The 17,703-nt window shown below is 43.3% G+C and overlaps 1 protein-coding gene across 8 annotated transcripts in view; it reads right to left on the reverse strand.

Moving 5' to 3' along the window:
• Window positions 1–3,465: 3,465 nt before the first annotated feature.
• The window catches only part of nwd2 (NACHT and WD repeat domain containing 2), a 60,322-nt gene continuing 46,084 nt past the window's right edge, over window positions 3,466–17,703 (reverse strand). For all 8 annotated transcript variants that reach the window (XM_026162142.1, XM_026162143.1, XM_026162141.1 and 5 more), the window contains 2 exons: window positions 15,747–16,336; window positions 3,466–11,091 (listed from right to left, as the gene is read on the reverse strand). In XM_026162142.1, coding sequence (XP_026017927.1) covers window positions 7,195–11,091; window positions 15,747–16,336 — 4,487 coding nt within the window. In that variant the 3' untranslated portion in view covers window positions 3,466–7,194. The remainder of the gene's footprint in view (window positions 11,092–15,746; window positions 16,337–17,703) is intronic.

Here is a 17,703-nt window from a genome sequence, read left to right on the forward strand (position 1 = left end):
AGCCTGTGGTGCCGCATAAATACTTTCAGTCTGTTTTCACTCCACTGCTTCCTTCTTGTTTTCTATGTTTAACTTTCATTCTTGAGCAGAATGAAGGTTTCATGCAGACGAAGGATGGACGGACACTTTAAGTCGCTGAAAAAATACAAGTTTAAAGAATTTGGGGACATGAGTTCATTCATTATGTTGTATGGATCAGATGTATCTGCTAAATATGAAGCTGAACCGTAAAGAACTTCTTGTCATGTTTACACCTTTTTATTTCTTTACAAATTGATGCAGGCCGATTAATATCATTGCTGTGCTTATTCCGTGTTGTTTTTTTGTCACAGGGTTCTGGGAGATTCTCTTTGAGAAGGATCTACTCAATGGACACTTTGATTGATACCCTTGTTCAACTGCTTGTTAATGCAAATGTCTAATCAGGCAAACACGTAGCAATAAGTCAGTGCTTTTAGGCATCTACACATGGTCAAGATGACGTGCTGAAGTTTAAACCGAGCATCACAATGGGTGATTTAAGTTGCTTTATTAGTGCAAGTGTTCCAAAAACTGGTGATCTTCTGGCATTTTCCCACCCAACCATCTCTGTTTATAGAGAATGAGGGGCGGTTCTCTGGGAGAAAATACCTTGTTGATGTCAGAGGTCAGAGCAGAACGGCCAGACTGCTTTGAGCTGATAGGAATGAGACGGTCGAATAACCACTCCTATGCAGAAGAGCATCTGTGAATGCACAATATGTTGAACTCTGAAGCTGATTGGTTACAAAAAGCAGAAGACCACATGCTGCTTCTGTTAGCTAGGGAGAGAAAACTTGAAGCTACAGTTTGCACAGATTCAGCAAAATTGGACAACAGAAGTTTAGAAAAATGTCGCCTGGTCTGTTGAGTCTCAATTTCTGCTGCAACATCCGGGTAGAGTAAAGATTTGGCAACATGAAAGCATGAATCCATTCTGACTTGTATCAATGTTTCAGGCTGCTCGTGGTGTAAGGGTGTAGCCATGTTGTGATGGCTGCTGCTAAGTCAAAAAAGTCAAACTGGTTTCTTAAACAGGACAAAGAGTTCTCTGTACTTAAGTAACCTCCACAGTCACCAGATCCAACAGAGCATGTTTGTGCTGGGCTCGCTGTTTGCAGACGGGAAGACTGGCATTACAGATGATGCTATCATGTCAACGTGGACCAAAATCCCTGAACGTTTCCAGCATCTTGTTGAATCTATGCCACAAAGAATGAAGGTAGTCCAGAAGGAAAAAGGTTCTAACCGACTACTACCAAGGTGCACCTAAGACATGTATTTCTCTCAACTTTCAAATACTTTACGTAACATTTAAATGCCTATATTCTTACAGCAAGATTTTGTTTTAACCAAAAAAAATACTTATATTTCATTGCGTTTTGTTTCAACTCTATAGCAGCTAAGAAAATAGCTCATGCCACGCTTTTGAAACTGTTCCACCACCTTTAGTATCTGTGTAAAAAGCTACTAAATGTGGTCCGATGTTTTTCTCCCCTGCTGTTTCCAAGGTCAAGGATTCAGCTTTGGGCTTTCTAAAGGCAAACATTCATGGTTTCAGAAACCCCGACTTTGTGGTCTTGACCTTTTCTCCTGCCAAAACAACAACACTTATTAAAGCTTAGTCACTTCTGCAGTTTCAGAAAGCTTTGATCCCATGTCACACTGTTGAATATCCTCATTGTCGGGCGTGACGTGTCAGTCTGCAGAAACGTACATGGACTTTGACATGAACTGAGTCACGGCTAGACCAGTGTTTGCCTCCTAAATTTTGTCACTGATCCGATCGATATAAAGCAAGAAAACAGAAGAAAAATAAGAACAATTAGTAAATGAAGGTCGCTGTCCACCCCATATAATGTCTGACTTTCTCTTCTGTGATCACATCAACTCTCCCCTAAATGCTGCAGCGCACGGCAGACACTGTAATCTCTTTAACCTGTCACGAGCAAACAGCTCCTCGAACATCTCCCATTTCCAGCTGTTCACCTGGAATGGAAACAGAGGTGCAGACTCGGACAGGAGCGCCTTCCTCACACGTCTCTGCTCCCGGCGTGCTTCAGAGGAACTAGGTCAGGGCTTGTTGGTAGTTGTAACTGAGGTTTGGCGCTTCTGCAACGGGCTGATGAGAGGAGAGAATACGAGATAATGAGAGATGAGCGGTCGCGCTCCATTTATGGGATTCATCGTAACTCTCCTCGCAGATACAATATTTGCCCGCAACTGGCACAAGATTGATGTGATCTCCCTGTGCAAACACCCCGTATTTGGCGAAAAGCTTTTAGTTAGGCAAATACAAAGCGTCTTACAACCATATGATTCAGGGTTTTTTTTTCTCTTTTCTTTTTAAGAAGAGTTTGTTTAAATTTCAGGTGCCCGTGGGGTTAAAGTGTTTAGTTGTGGCTGGTTTATCTGGTGTGCCACAGTGTACTTGTAGGGAGGGGGAGAGAGGAAGATATGGGTGAGTCACAGGCTTTCCCATCACAGGAAATACAGGTCACACTTGAAAAAATACAAGGATGACAAAAAGGACGGCTCAATGCTGCTGACAGTGAAGTGGCTATTTATAGGGCTGGGTAAATAAAAGGTAATGACAAACTGTACCTATTGTAGGACAAACATGCATGCACGCGCACACATCGGTGCACCATGTGACCTGCAGAGACCTCCCATTGAACAAACAAAGTGGTGTAATTACAGGCCTGTGTGGCTCTGCAGGTGGAATGTGCTAGCGATAGTCAAGCCCTTGTTGTCCTAATGACTGGAAGCAGCCCCAACAGCCAACAGACATGAGCTCACCGTCATTACAATAGGAGGCGTGGCCAAGCCTGTGACTGCTGTGGACCTGATGTTGCTGTGGAGACAGGACACACACACACACACGGTCACACACACGGATCTGCTTAGAGTTAGACCACTGGGAAATTAAAATGGTAGCCCAAAGCAACAGGATTTTATTGGCTAATCACGGGTTGATCCTGGATGTGTTTACGGTGCAGGTTTGTGTGTCTCGGCGAGCGTGTGCAAGTGCAGGGCAGCGTACAGGTGCACCGCACACGCATCGCCTAATTACAATGACAACGTCAGCCGGCGTTGGAGAGATATTCGCCACGCTTGTCTGGCATTGGGCATCTTGTGCAGAAGAGCAATTACTGACCAATCAAATGATTTTACAGCTCGGTTCAGTGTGTGTGTGTGTTTAAGGCTGTCAGCTCTGTCAATGTTTTCTGGCTCTCCGGGGGGAAAAAAACAAACCTTCACGAATTTTCTGTTTCACAGCATGCTCTGCAACTTCATTTACACCTACCGGCACTTGAGCTGAGCAGAGAATCTCTCGACACACAAGAAGAACGCTTTCATTTCTAAAAGAAGACACTCGATGACAATGTGGTCCAGCAACCTCTAGTTGCAGAAAGCAAAAACGAAAGAAAAGGCCAGAGGCGGTGGCAGCGTGGAGGCAAAAAGTGAACCATTTTATTACATTAAAATTTTCATACAAACAATGCATACACACTAGGTTCATATTGCTTCAGACATAAGTTTCTTTTTCTCTTTGAATTTCCAGTTAAACAACTCTGTAACAAAATGTAAGTACAACATTTATGAAAATATAAATCTCTAAACAGGTAAGTCAGTCCTGACGATAAGAATACATAGAAACATTCATTACCAGTATGTCAACTATGAGTTGCAAACATGTAAGTTATTAAAAGTCATTCAAGTTACTTAACATACAATAATTTTTACTGGCTTCCATATGGACACATTCAAATATACTCTTAAACTGGCATTCCGATATATTTTATAAGAGGACTCTTTTTTTTTTTTTAAACTTCTTTAGCAAAGATAGCAAGTTTTTCTCTATCATAAACATAATCACAGTCGAACACTGAAACGATTTGGTAACAATATAATTACAGTACAAGCCTCAGAAACAACTGTCGACAAAAGTAAATCACAAACTATAATCGGGACTTTGGCAAATTACTTGAAAGAATATCTGTTTTTAAAGTCTTGAGTCGGAGGGAAATAAAGTGTTTTAAAGCTCGGTGCTGCTACTTAGTTTGAAATTATCCAAGGGCCTTTATCTTAACTCTTCAAAACTGGTAAACATAGAATAAGATGGAATAGCCCTTTAAAAAGTATATGTCAAAGTGAAAGTGTGTGTTTTTTGTTTCTGTCATGCCTCGGTAAAGTTTGGACTCGCCACAGCTCAACACTGCTTGAGACAAATTCAATTACAGTCATGCTTTGAAAAGAGAAAAAAGAAAAGCCACCCATGGCACCTGCAAGGTACGAGCTCAAAGATGTTCCAATATTCCTTCAGACTGTCAGCTGATCTCAACATGTCATAATGTTATCAGGGTCCGATTTATCGGGCAAGGGTCAAAAAGATCAGAGAGAGACACGAATGTTTAAAGATGGCCGTGCTTCCCACCTCTCCAAAGAGCTGCAGCAGAAGCTGGAAATACGCTACGTGGACGAAAGTACTGAGCCAGCAACACGCTACAGCTGCGGGAGCTGCTCAGCCATGCAAACCCATGCGACGAAGCTCCCAGCACACAGTTTTTGTGCCGACGTTAATGCCAGAGGAGGTTTGGAGCTCAATCAACAACCGTGCTTTTTATTGTTAGGTAGTCTGCCACTTCGTGCCTGTGCTGCTGGGGTTCCCAAACTCCTCATTCCCACCCACACTTACAACTGATGGTGGAATATCTAGGAAGTTTTACAGATTTTTTGAAACAGTGGAATCCTACTACAGCACCACGCTCAAATTCAGTGAGCTCTTCAAGACTCAATCTTTCATAAATGTTTGTAAAGACAGACTGCTGAAAATTAAGAGCTGCTGTCCAATACTTGCGTGTGCTCTCTTAGGATGATCCAGAGCTGTTGCTCAAATTGGCACTCAAGACTGAGCCATAAAGTTGTGCAAACTTAGTAAAAGCAAAGTCACTAAACTTTGTAACTGCTGTTGCAGGTGATCACTGAAAATGGGCATAATTTGATGGATCAGCTGATTCTCTTCTGTCCATCCTATGTGCAAAATTCAATAAGTGGCTCCATAGTGTGGTACTTTACCCTTTTTTTAACAAGCGAAAGACCCCTAGTTTGATCCTGGGAGGAGACAGAAATGCCTCAGCGGTTGCCAGTATAAAAATCTGCCAAATCAAATATGTGGAACTACACGCTGGGACCCCGTTTGAATAAAGGAGTGGCTGAAAGTAGCCTTCAGTTAGGGTGTGCAATTGCATCTGCAAGATTCTTTGCAACCCACTATTGGCCAACTCTGTCTAATGCCACTGGTGCTCAGTCTGCTTTGTTAAGGTGTTGCTGCTCCCCTCCCAGCTTTCAACATATGGACAGGTTGGAAGGTCCGAGGCACCTTGGACCACATAAAAGTTACTGCAGACAGGATACAAATCCCATTTTGGCTGAAGTGGCCTCGACAGGATTAAAGTAATGGGTCTCACCCCACTGACTTAGATAAGGAGTTGGTCTTGTTAGCACTTGTTTTAAGGGCCCGGAGGTGTTAGCAAGATGGCTGCTGAGTGGTGAGATTTTCTTCTAGAATGACTTTAATAGAGCTCAGAAACAATTTAGAAATCACCTTCTGAAAAGTTGTGAAAAAAAACACAGCATGAAAACTAAAGTTGGTGAATGTGTAAGAAAAATGTAACGGTGTCAACGTGGCACGCAATTTGAAATAAAAGCAGGAAGTCCAACTTAAAAATGTACATTTAAAATGTAACTTCTGCTTTACATCTGTGCTGAAATATCCACCACATGATACATTTTCCCTCCACATTCAGAATCTTCAGTGTCTTGTCCAAAGTTTTTACACAGGGTGACAAACAATGTCAAGTACCGACCCATATTTAATACCACTGATTACCAAAGCTGTTCCACTATGACGTCAGCTGCTAAAACGACAGCATCGACATTTGTAATGATACCAGGCACATATGAAGAGACTAGCATTTCAAGTGAGCCCGCTGTAGCCTGCAAGTGTCCGAATAGCTTGTGTCTTTCTGTAGATAAATCTTAAGACAAACCTAGATCACTTTCAACAATTTATACGTCTCATATGAATAAATCTAATAATTTCTCACAAAAACCACTTATAAAGTGCTTCCACCTACAGCCTACACTTCTAAATATATTCACACGGCCGAGCTGTTTCAGAGAAACATTGGGCTAATCACTCTTTTCTTTAATACTGAAACACTTGAACAAACGCCACTAAGCCTAAAGCAAATACACTGGTTAAGGCGTGAATGTGCATGGTGCTATGCTACTTTTATGCTCAATAGTGGTGTTTCCCTTAAAAAAACGAACAGCAGACAAACTGATGGAACTGCAGGCAAATTCACATCCAATTTACGTAAACTGTTCCAAGAAATTTCTACAACTATCGTTACAGAGAGCAATGCCTTCCATCTCCCGCGTTGTTGACCAGTACACTGATCGCTCACATCTGGCGTCAATGCAAGTATTATGCAACGGTGCGTAGACTGTGTGTACAAATTCCCTGCATTTTCATAAATCTTGTAATCTGCACATAAAGAACATTTTAAATTCCAGGCACTCACTTTGATTGCATTAAGCACAACATAACTTTTTTGTTTAGTTTTTTTAAGGACAAATTGCAGCAGCCAAAAAGAGACATGTACATATGTTCATAGTTCTTCCATTTTGTACAGTACAGCCTGATATTAATACAAACATGAATATACTCTTTTACGAACAACAGTATGGCTTAATGTGCACAATATAAATAAAGATATGGTAGGATGATAGTGGCTGAGATCACTGGAATGGCTTTGTAAATGTTTGAACGAGACTTCTGAATCATAACTTTGTTCTTCAAATGCAAAAGGACACATAATGGCAAACTAATACTTCACACGATTTACATGTGTTTTCTTTTGAAAAAACAGTATTTTCTAACAGTCTTAATGCGTAAAACAAAGTATGTCGTAAGTTGGAAGTAATTCATACATAACTTGAGTGCAGCGATAAAAACCGGTCGGCCCATTAACTACCCATAGGGCTGACATCTGCAGCTGAATCACGTGGCTGTAAACAAGAATCAACTGCGACCCCAGAGATTCTAAGCTTTGTCGCCTGTCTCCGCCCTCCCACCTTAGCTCCTCCCACTCCTCTGTTCTCCACCTGTCACTGCAGCAGTTCAGTCTTTTTCGTAGGTGTTGTCGACTCACCTTCTCCAGAGTCGGACACGTTGATGGGGCTGTCCCTGGAAAAGACCTCTGTTGACTCTCTCCAAATGCAGTCGGCAACAGTCTTAAAGGAATGATTGCTGCATTTGGGACGGACCTTCTGGGAGGCATTGTTGACAATCTGGCGGCTGTTGGAGGTGGCTATCTTTATCTTGAGGGCAGCATCCACACGATCCACTACTGTGTACGTGCCAATGCTGCCGTCCTCAAAGCCGATGATGATGTTTAGTGCTCGCTGGGAGAGAGACAGGAAGGTGGGGGTCTTGTAAAGCGAGCATGTGCCAATGCTCTTGCCATCGGCAAGGCGCATCACGATCAGGTTGGACACAACGCCCGCGTCGTCGTCTTCGTCACAGTTCCGGAAACATATGTATACAAGGTAACGCCCATCTCTTGATAACTTCTGACGCCAAATTATACCGGCGGCATGAACAAGCCTGAGCTTCCCACTGTGAAGGTCCAAGACATTAATATTCTCGTCACCTTTGGAGACAATCCCTAATTTTCCGTTGGGTGAGATTTGGAAGTCCTCTAGATTTTTGAGGAAATTGGCTGGCAACTGGACTCTCCTGCAAACGGACTCATCTGCAACGCTCCAGATGAAGACTGTCTCGGTGGACGTGATGAAGACTACACAGTCAGGGCAGTCGGGAATGAGTTTGAAGTTGACAATGGTAATGCCATCATCGCAGACAAACTTCTTTGATACGCTGCCTGACCACAGGCTGACAGCGAGAAGCTTGTTTTTTGACGTTCCCACAAGGAAAGTGTTCGCTGTGGTGATCAGTGCATTCTGGAGGGTAACTAAGATGTTGCAGACTTTGTGCCCCGTAGCAAGCCTCCACACTCTGGAGGCATTCTGCTCACAAAGGGACACCACAAACTGGTCATTGTGCGTAATTAACAATTGTGATATTCTCTGTCCATTGATACGGAAGATGTTTTCTCCTGTGTTGGTTTGCCAGACATACTGACTGGACTTGTCATCCGAGGTCACCATGAGATCCCCTGAGGAGGTTAGGACACAGTTCTCTACTATGCCCTCGTGCTTAAAGACTGTCTCAATGAAGCCAGTGCTAAAGTTCCACTTGTGGACAGCTTCTGAGCCGTCCATGGTAAACACATAGTCCTCTCTGCCAGACAGCTGCAAGGTCTGGATCTTCTTCCCTGTTTTGTCAATGTTGGACATGGCGGTGATGATATCAATGTCCCAAACAGACAGAACTCCACTGCTGGCAACCGAAAGGAGCAAGTTGTGGTGGATTGATTTGATGAGTTTCACGATAGCCCCTGAGATCTCAATCAGGCTAGCCATGCACTGTCCACTGTCTCTCCTCCAGACAAAGATAGAGGAGGTATTTTCCATGGAGGCCACAATGCTTTGGCCATTCTTGGAGAGTACAGCGGCAACAAAGCGTTCACTACGTTTGGCTTTAAACTTTTCTACCATCTTCCATACTTTTGTGTCCAGCACCTCTATACTTCGAGCCTTGCAAATGAGAATGGAACGTTGGTCTTCTGCTAACTCAATGCCCACTACTTCGGTCTCATCCCCTCTACAATCATAATCCTCCATCAGCTTCGGGTTAGTGACCTCTTTGGTGTTCCACACGGACAAACTGCCTTCATTGTCAATCATCACCATTTGGCTGAGAGTGTCGAGTACAAGAATGGACTTGACAAACCCTCCAGAAAACTCAGACGTCACAGTGGCCAACTTGTCACCATTTCCAAGATGAAAGATGGAGACCGTGTTGAGGTACTGGCCACAGAAGGCATACATTCCATCTGGCGAGCACTGGACACAAGTCACCTCATACCAGCAGTGGAACTGGTACAAAGGCCAACCATAGAGGAGGTCAATGACGTTCACATCTTTACTAGCCTCAAGCCATGCCAAAGCATGATGGGTAGATAAAGTAAAACCGTTAATGAAAGCAACGCCACCAGTGATGCCAGCATGCTTGGAGCCCTTGATTTCAACCTCAGATAAAAGGCAGGACTTGTGATTATCATAGATGAGCAGTGTGTTTTTAGTTGTGGCCACAACCAGATACTTCTCATCAGAGGTTAACCTGATTCCCAGCACAACAGATCTGGCTGTGTCGATCTGCCGTAGAAGTTGCCTGCTCTCTACATCCCAGGTGCTGACAGATCCATCTTCCAGTGCTACGAGGACTATGTTTGGGGCTAGAGTGGGCAGGATCTCCACAATCTGCATGTAGCTGGAGCAAAGAGGAAGCCTCTCTGGACTGTAAGTAACATCCATAGAGGAGTGGAGAGGCACAATAGAGCAGTACTTTGGGCCATCTTTGTCACACTCCAGAAGGAGGTGTCTGAGTTTAGGCAGGGAGGTGACAACTGGCAGAAGTCTTTGCTGCAGCTCTGCAGACAGCGACGCCGGATTCTTCAGCACTTTTACTTTGATGCTACGGAGAGTTGTGGCTAAAAACTTCAGCTCTTTCTCTTGGGTGTAACTGTAAGCTAGGTCAATGTCTGTTAGAGCCTTTTCAAACTGGCCAATCTTGATCATTGTGTAGAGCCAGCTGAAGTTCATTATGACACCAAACATGAGGTCATCTGTACGCCCACTCCTGGTAAGGTGGTACACCAGCTCTGTCATTTTTCTGTGGTTGACAAAGAAAATGTCAGGCTCCAAAAGGTTGCACTGGAACACCCAAGGTTGTTCAGGAGTCTGTCTGTCATAGGAGTACTTATCAGAAGATGTCTTTTCATGGGACTGCTGATGGTGAGGGTTTTTGTGATGAGAAATGTTCAAGGAAGTGAAATGGTTGTTATCATAGGTAAAGATCTTCTTTCTGCCCCCTGACCATGCCCCTAGAAAATACTCAGCTAAGAGGCTATGCATCTGATGCACGTCCTCCTCATTGCTAAGGTACAGCTTCTGGGCAATAAGGTGCAGGTGCCTGTTGGCCCAGACCATCAAAGTGACGTTCCGTACCTGACGTTCCACCAGATACCCCTCAAGCTCCTCTCTGAGCTTCGCAATCAAGTCATAGGCGATTCTCAATGGGTTTTTGAGGTAAGTTGCCACAATGACATCACCAAGAACTATGTTATCAAGGGACAGGATATCTTCCAGCTCAACTTCAGTTAGCCCAGCCTTTGCCATGGTGATATACCCTAGTGCTCTGAAGACAAATCGTTGGCCTAACTTGTTTTCCACAGAGTAGAACAACTGCTCTATGCTTTCGTGCACCGTCGAACAGAGCGACTTATCGTCCACATCTTTATGTGACCTCCAGTGAACTACTTCCCTGTAGATGAGGTTAACAAACATTGGCAAAGTACACTTGGCAAGTGCCTCATTGACATAGATCTGCTGGCCTGAGGTGACCTTTCTCTTCACCCCCAGCAGTTGCTGCTTTAATGTCTGACTGCAGACTTTGCGGTCTCTCTGGATTAATTCAACGTAATACCCCTCATCATGGATGAGGTGGCGAAGCTTCTGCAGGATGCCGTGTTTATTGGGCAATGTTGACACCACAATGCGGACCGTCCGAGGGAGGTGTATGGGGAGCCACCACAGCTTGCGAGCTTCATCAGCTTCAGAGAGCTGCTCCAGGGCGTCTAGGACAATGACCAAGGGCCTGTGGAATGACGGTTCCCCTAAGAGGTTGATCAGGAGTTCCTTCATCTCCTGAATCTTGTTAGGCAAAAAGTGAATCAGGCAGCGGTAGTTTAATGCAATCTGTTCACAGATGCTCTGGAGGAGGGTTCGTAGGTCTGTGGAGAGCTGGCTGGAGCCGATATAACGAACAATGACCACTGGGTCGCTTTCAGGGCCCATCTCGTTCTGCAGCCACGTGTAGGCCTGAAAAACAGCATTGAGAGATTATTACTATGGATAAATCCAACATGGAAACCATTTTTAATCATTTTCTAGTTACTGGACATGTGTAATGTGTAACACTCTGTTAAAATATTCTGTAAATGAGAACTACTCTAGTTTTGAAGCTATAGTGATCTTATAATTTCAGTCATGAATTCATTAAATGGCCCAGAAGAGATTTCATTTGACATTAAAAATGTTAACTGACATATTCAGGGCAACACGAAGACACTCCACATTTGACTTTCAGTGAGTTTGAGAGAGAGGGAGAGAAAAAGACAGACACACACAGACAGATTCGGTCTACTGCGTATTTAAAATGTTATGTTTTACATGTGTTTGCATCTCCATTCCTCATTCTGCGGGTAAGGAATGTGAGCAGACGCTGAATTTATAAAACTGTAAATATCAAAGACCAAACATATGTGTAGAAAAATCATTTAACATTTTTCCTCAAACAGTGTCTGGCACCTTTATTTAACTCAGCAGGCAGAAGATAACAGCCTTTATTCTCAGGCAGGTTTACATTAGAGCACGGCTTTTGTTTCTAAGACCTTCTGTTTGAATAGTATACTGTCAAATACAAAGTCTCAGTTTCCTGTGCTCAAAGATAAATATTTTTTAAAGTTACTGCATGACGCTAACTGTACTTCAGCACATTATAATGATAGACATCCTCACAACAGGCTGTCTTTGTGCACAATCGGTTTATTTTAGCAACGCTGCGTTCAAGGTGTCCAGGCTTTTATTACCAACATAGAAGTAAAAAAAAAAAAATGAATTTGAAGGACTTGAAATGCAATAAAACAGCAAACTCATAACACTGTAGAAAATGTTTAAAAGCTTTGCTTCTGCAAACCTGGAACACCAGGCTGGTGCTGGGTGTTTATATGGTAATGTAAAGAGCCTACAATAATACAGAGAAATTATAAATAATCACATAACTCCCTACGAGCAAGCACTTGTTGACAGGGAGAAGAAAAAACTCCCTTTTAACAGGAAGAAACTTCCAGCAGAACCAGGATCAAGGGGAGGTGACATTCTGCTGCAAATGGTATTAACTGTGCACGCTTCTCACTCACAGCTGTAATCACATGACTGACTTACATCAATGAAAGACGACAGTTAACAGTAACACAGAAGTTGTTCAGCAGAGCAAACAGTATGGCACACAAAATAAAGGATTTCTAACACTAGGAACTGCACATTTACAAACGTCAGTGAGCCAGGCAACACAGCAGTGTGTTAGCAGCTGTGAGGAGCTATGTTCACACAGATGCAGGATGAACAAAAGAGAGCAGCAGCACACACACACGCACATAGAGCACCTGGGCACCAGGTGAGACAATGACAATGTGTTTCTCAAGGCTAACAGGCGTTTTTCGTGATAGCAAAATAATCCGTTCTGTGAACTTATAAAAAAAAGAGTCCGTTTCTTATTGTTTTGGCTGTGTAGATTTTTCCAACTGCAAACCTATATAAAGGGCGACGTCATTGTTATAGTCTTCGTTGGTGTTTGTTTCACATGTTACGTTTCAGTAAGAGAATAACAACCCTGTCCCAAATGAAAACGTGTCAGCAAATTCCTGAAGGGAGCATTTCTGAAACTATCAAAAAAAAGAAAAAGAGGGAGTATCCAGGAGAGAAAATGAATCTATGTCATAACTTAATGTAACCAGAAACCTCTTTTAACCCATAACCTTCGACACTGCTCAGTCGTCCTGGCGTGCACTGACCCTGCGTGTAGTTACATGTCCCGGGAAGTGCATGTCAGGTTACGTGGAAGGTTACGGCGTAGGGTTAAAAGGGGTTTCCAGTTCCATGTCCAACTGGAATGAGTCTAAATCGGCTGTTACAGGTTTGAAACGTGACACTGATGACGAGGTGCCTTAAGCCTGCATTCTTCTTAATGGTCACCAGGGGGCGAGAGCTGAAGAAGAAAGACTGTAAAGAAGTCTATGGGAAAGCGGCTAATCCAATCTTTGATTATCCAGGATATGCTCATTGACTAACAAGGTGATTGATAAGTGATTAGCCAATGAGCACGCTGTTACACTGTCATATCCACGCCTGGCTTTTAAAATACCAATCAGACAGCGGGGAAAATGTTGATCTCGAGGCTTCAAAACAGGACTTCTGAAACCACTGAGCGTAGCTACATCCATCTTAATTACAACCAACTAATATAGCACATACATAAAATGCAACATAACCGCAACAGAAACACCACAGAACTATAAAACGCACATTTGTTTTGAAAGTGACTTGATTATAAATGTGCATAACTTTAATTAACCCGATCCTTAAGTACACTAAATGCCGACGATTATCACGAGCCGCAAACTCAGCAGCCTCTAAAGACTAATTTCTGCATAGCCAGTAATCTCTAACTGTGCCAAAGCAGCCATTCCACTCTTAGGAACCCATTACCTATTGCTGTGTATTACGCTATTAAAGTCTCCTTAACGGCTAGTTTAATTTATCATCCGATATATTTATCTTAATTCTGCATTTCTGTGTGGTTTGGGTGATGATATGAAAATCTGTTTTATTTCCTCGCACATCTGTTATCATCATAAAACACGACCGAGGCCTAAAGCTACTCTGAGAACTGAGGTATTTAAGCTCCAAATAAAAAATCCAGTCTTTGTCCTTTCATTCTTTTCAGCTACTTCCTTAAAGTGTGCAAAGAAAATCAGTATTACTAGAATAAAACAGTCCAAACTCTAACACCAGTGTAGGACATTTTGACTGGGACTGGCTAAATACTACATTACACATCAAAGACATAGTTAAATAGATATGCAGTGCACCTCATCTTCAGATGGAAATGAAGATTGTGTGCTGGCTGTCCGGGTCTTCTCCATCACAGATGCTTCACAGAGAAGCAGGGTAATAAAATATGCTATTTAGAGGAAATAGCTGACGGTTATTAAATAATCATTTGTAGCGTTTACATTTCCGTTAAATTGTTTCGTAATAAAAATGCTCTTCTCTCCACAAACACACCACAGTGTGGAGGAACACAGATCTATATTTTCCAGCAGACCCAGCTTTGCCTAAGCTTGGATTCAAATGAAACAAACCCAACAGGCCCAGTGTGAGTCGTGCACACCGGCCTCGAGTGGCTGCAAGCTTCTACACCTTATTAAGCTCCTTGAATCTAACAGCGTCCCTTTCTCATCAACCCCAGGCCCGCCGAACAGTTCAAATACATTTATTTTCTTACTAATTTGCTGAAAGTGCCTGGAGACTAATACACGGGTTAATGCTGAAGTTCAAACTGAGCATTGTTGTTGGTACCAGAGATGCTGGTGTGAGTATTCCATAAACTGCCGATCTGCTGGGATTTTTCCACTAACCGTCTCTAGAGTTTAGAGAGAAAGATCTCTGTGCGAAAACGCCTTGTTGACATCAAAGATCATCAGGGAAAGATCAGACTGCTTTAAGGTGATAGGAAGGCAACAATAAGTCAAATAACCACTTGTTGCAGCTAAGATATGCAGAAAAACACCTGCGAATCCCTGAAGCAGATGAGCTGTGGCAGCAGAAAACCACACTGAGTGCCTCTCCTATCAGCTAAGAACAGGAAACTGAGGATAACGTTTGAAAAAAGATTCACCAAAACAAAATAGAAGATTGTAAAAATGTTGCCTGATCTCATGAGTCTCGATTTCTGCCGCAGCTTTCAGATGTTGGGTCAGAATTTGGTGTAAACAACGTGAAAGCAGTTCAGGCTTGCTGTGGTGTGATTGTGTATGACCACAGTGAACCATCTTCTGATGGCAACACAATCATCTCAAACTGGTGTCCTGAACACGACAACGAGTTCACTGTACTCGGACGGCGTCCACAGTCACCAGATCGTAGAAAACAGATAAGCAGCCCATACCATAGATCGTTTTAATGTTGCTGTTTAAACTGCAGCGTCTTCTTACACCCTCCCACTCATCCTTTTACTTTGAAGTTTAAAACTTTTCCTGTCGTCTCCCGGAAATCTTTACCGCTGAACTTTAGGCTTTCATCATCATTTTGTTGCACCTTGTAACATTTTTATACCACCTCTATAGCTCCGCTTTTGGGCAAATACTTGAATGGTGCTTAAAATAAATGTGAGATTTATTACAAAGGTTGGACAGGAGGGGTGGATGTGTGGGTGTCTGCTGTGTGATCTTGGCTACAGTGTGATCTTAATGTAGCCGGGCGGCCAGATGGCACACAAAAGCCGGAGAGTGAACAGAGAGTGAGGTGCGTGTGCACAAAGAGAAGTCCACACACACACACATTGGCTTCCACTGAACAATAAATGTACCCATTGCAACTGTTTCAATAAGCAAACTTTCCAGAAGTTCCACACAGATGTAGGCAAACGTGTACACACGCAGTTGCATGGCTTCGTGGGAAATTAGAAGCATGTGCATGGTGATGGACTGCCTCTTGGCAGACACACAGATGGTCAAGCAAGCGTTTGATGAGAAGAGATGAACAGTCGCACGCTCCCTCATGCTCTGTTGTACAAAGATGGACACATGCTTGGATCAGACAGACGAGCGCGAACGCACAGCGAGAGCCAAAATGAGAGGAAAACTGAGACGTGGGTGGCACAAAAAGACGAAGTTACCGCCTGCATGCCTCACCTGTTTTGCCACCTCGGACAGCAGCAGCGTCTTTCCGGTGCAGGGTCCCCCGTACACCACTAGAGGGCTTGTCCTGCTCCCCTTAGATGGCATCAGATACTCCTGCACGTAATCCAGAGACTCGGTCTTGTACTCGTAGAGGGCCGCGTAGGACTTACACAGGGACAGGTGCTGCAGGATCTCGTCGTACAGCGGGTCAGACTCCGTGTCAAAGTTCTGCTGGACCGTGGCCTGGATGATGTCCACCATGTCCTCGTAGAACTGCTTGCACAGACCTTCTACATAGTGGCTTTCCACTTCTTGGGAGTAGCCTAACTTCATGTCGCAGTGGGTGACAGAAGAATAGACGCGGAGATTGGAGGCGGCCACGACCGTGGGGATGAACTCATCCCGCACCTTCAGGAGGCGTTCGTAGGCCTCCTGGTTGCGCATGACCCGATCGCTGCTGACCACGATGTCCATGTAGCGAGCCATCTCAGGGAGTTTGGCGAAGCGGTCAAAGTTGGAGATCTTGCGAATGTAGCAGACACATTTCCTGAGAAAGGCAGGCGTTTGTTTCCCAAGGGCAAAGTCTAATTCATCCTCCAAGGCTGAAAGAAGAAAAAAGACATTTTTTAATTGATCATATTCGAGTAGCACACAAAACCCACGAGCAACCTGCAAAGGTAAAAATTCATGACATGACACGAGCAGAACGGAACAGGTTTAAGGAGCTTTTAGCCTCCCATTATATTTCTCTTGAATCTTATTCACAAGAAGGTTTGTAAAAGTCTTACAATGCAGCTTTACTGAACTGTATCACAGGCTCGCCCACAAAGAGCCCACTGACTGAAACTCTGCTTTCAGCTGAGCTCACAGGGCAGTCTGCTAATGACGGAGGGGAAGAGACAAAGAGTGAAAGGAATGCTGGGAGTTCTGGGAGACGGCACAACTTCCTCCACAGACTCTTCAATTAATGTGCATAAAAACTAGAAGCGTCCTTGTTATCTAAAATGATAAAACTCTAAGCGACACTCCTTAATTAGCTCGTATTATTCCCGATTTCCACAATTTAAACGACTAAACTGTGCCTGGTTGATAAGACTGTCATTAAAGTGTCATTAGTAGTGTGTTGCTTGCACTGTGACAGCATCAGAAAAGAAAAGCAGATGGACCGCCTTTTATAGAGGTGACTTTTAATGCAGAGAGAGTCAGAAAATTAGATGCAACTTCAGCAAGTTGTAATGATTTTAATTTCTTATTTTATTCATTTTAAACATGCATCGGAAATATGGCTGCCCTGAGAGTTCATTTAGATTCATATTCTATTACTCTCATTGTATACTTGCAATGACACATTGTTCTGCAGTCACACTAGAAAAACACCATGGTTGGAGACTGCAGCTGCAACTTTGTGCACTTAACTCGCAATCCTTGCCTTTGAAATAACTGCTTCTGAGACGGGGACCAGGTCTGCACCAATTGCAGTCAGTTGCTGTCTTCGAAGCAACTTTGATGCATCAAAGTGGCAATAAATAAGAAACAATCAGAAGCCAGTCTCTAGTATTCAGTCGGTTTGTGATTGAACGCAGTCGCGTTATCAACTGTGTGAAATCTGCTTGTGATGAATGAAATGCAAAAATCTGTTGCCATCTACTTACAACCAGGGCAAGTGCCACCACATACATCTCCATTTAGACACACCCCTGCTGCTATGGGGCACAGACAACACAGAAAACAGACTCGCAACAATAATAATAATAATAAATAATAATAAAAAGTTGTGAAAGGCAACCATCAGCTTCTTTCTGATTAAAAAAAGAAGGGTTGTCTGACACTGCGACACGCTGCTTGGATAAATAACTCGGAAGAGAGGCGAATATGTGATCGATCAATCACTGTCGTCCGCTGAGGTGACTCTGATAGATCCTGATTGCATCTCATCTCTTGTTATCAATTTAGTTACAAGGTGACAGGC

The sequence above is a fragment of the Astatotilapia calliptera genome, chromosome 3 (genome assembly GCF_900246225.1).
Source record: "Astatotilapia calliptera chromosome 3, fAstCal1.2, whole genome shotgun sequence".
In the NCBI taxonomy this organism is placed as follows: Eukaryota; Metazoa; Chordata; class Actinopteri; order Cichliformes; family Cichlidae; genus Astatotilapia; species Astatotilapia calliptera.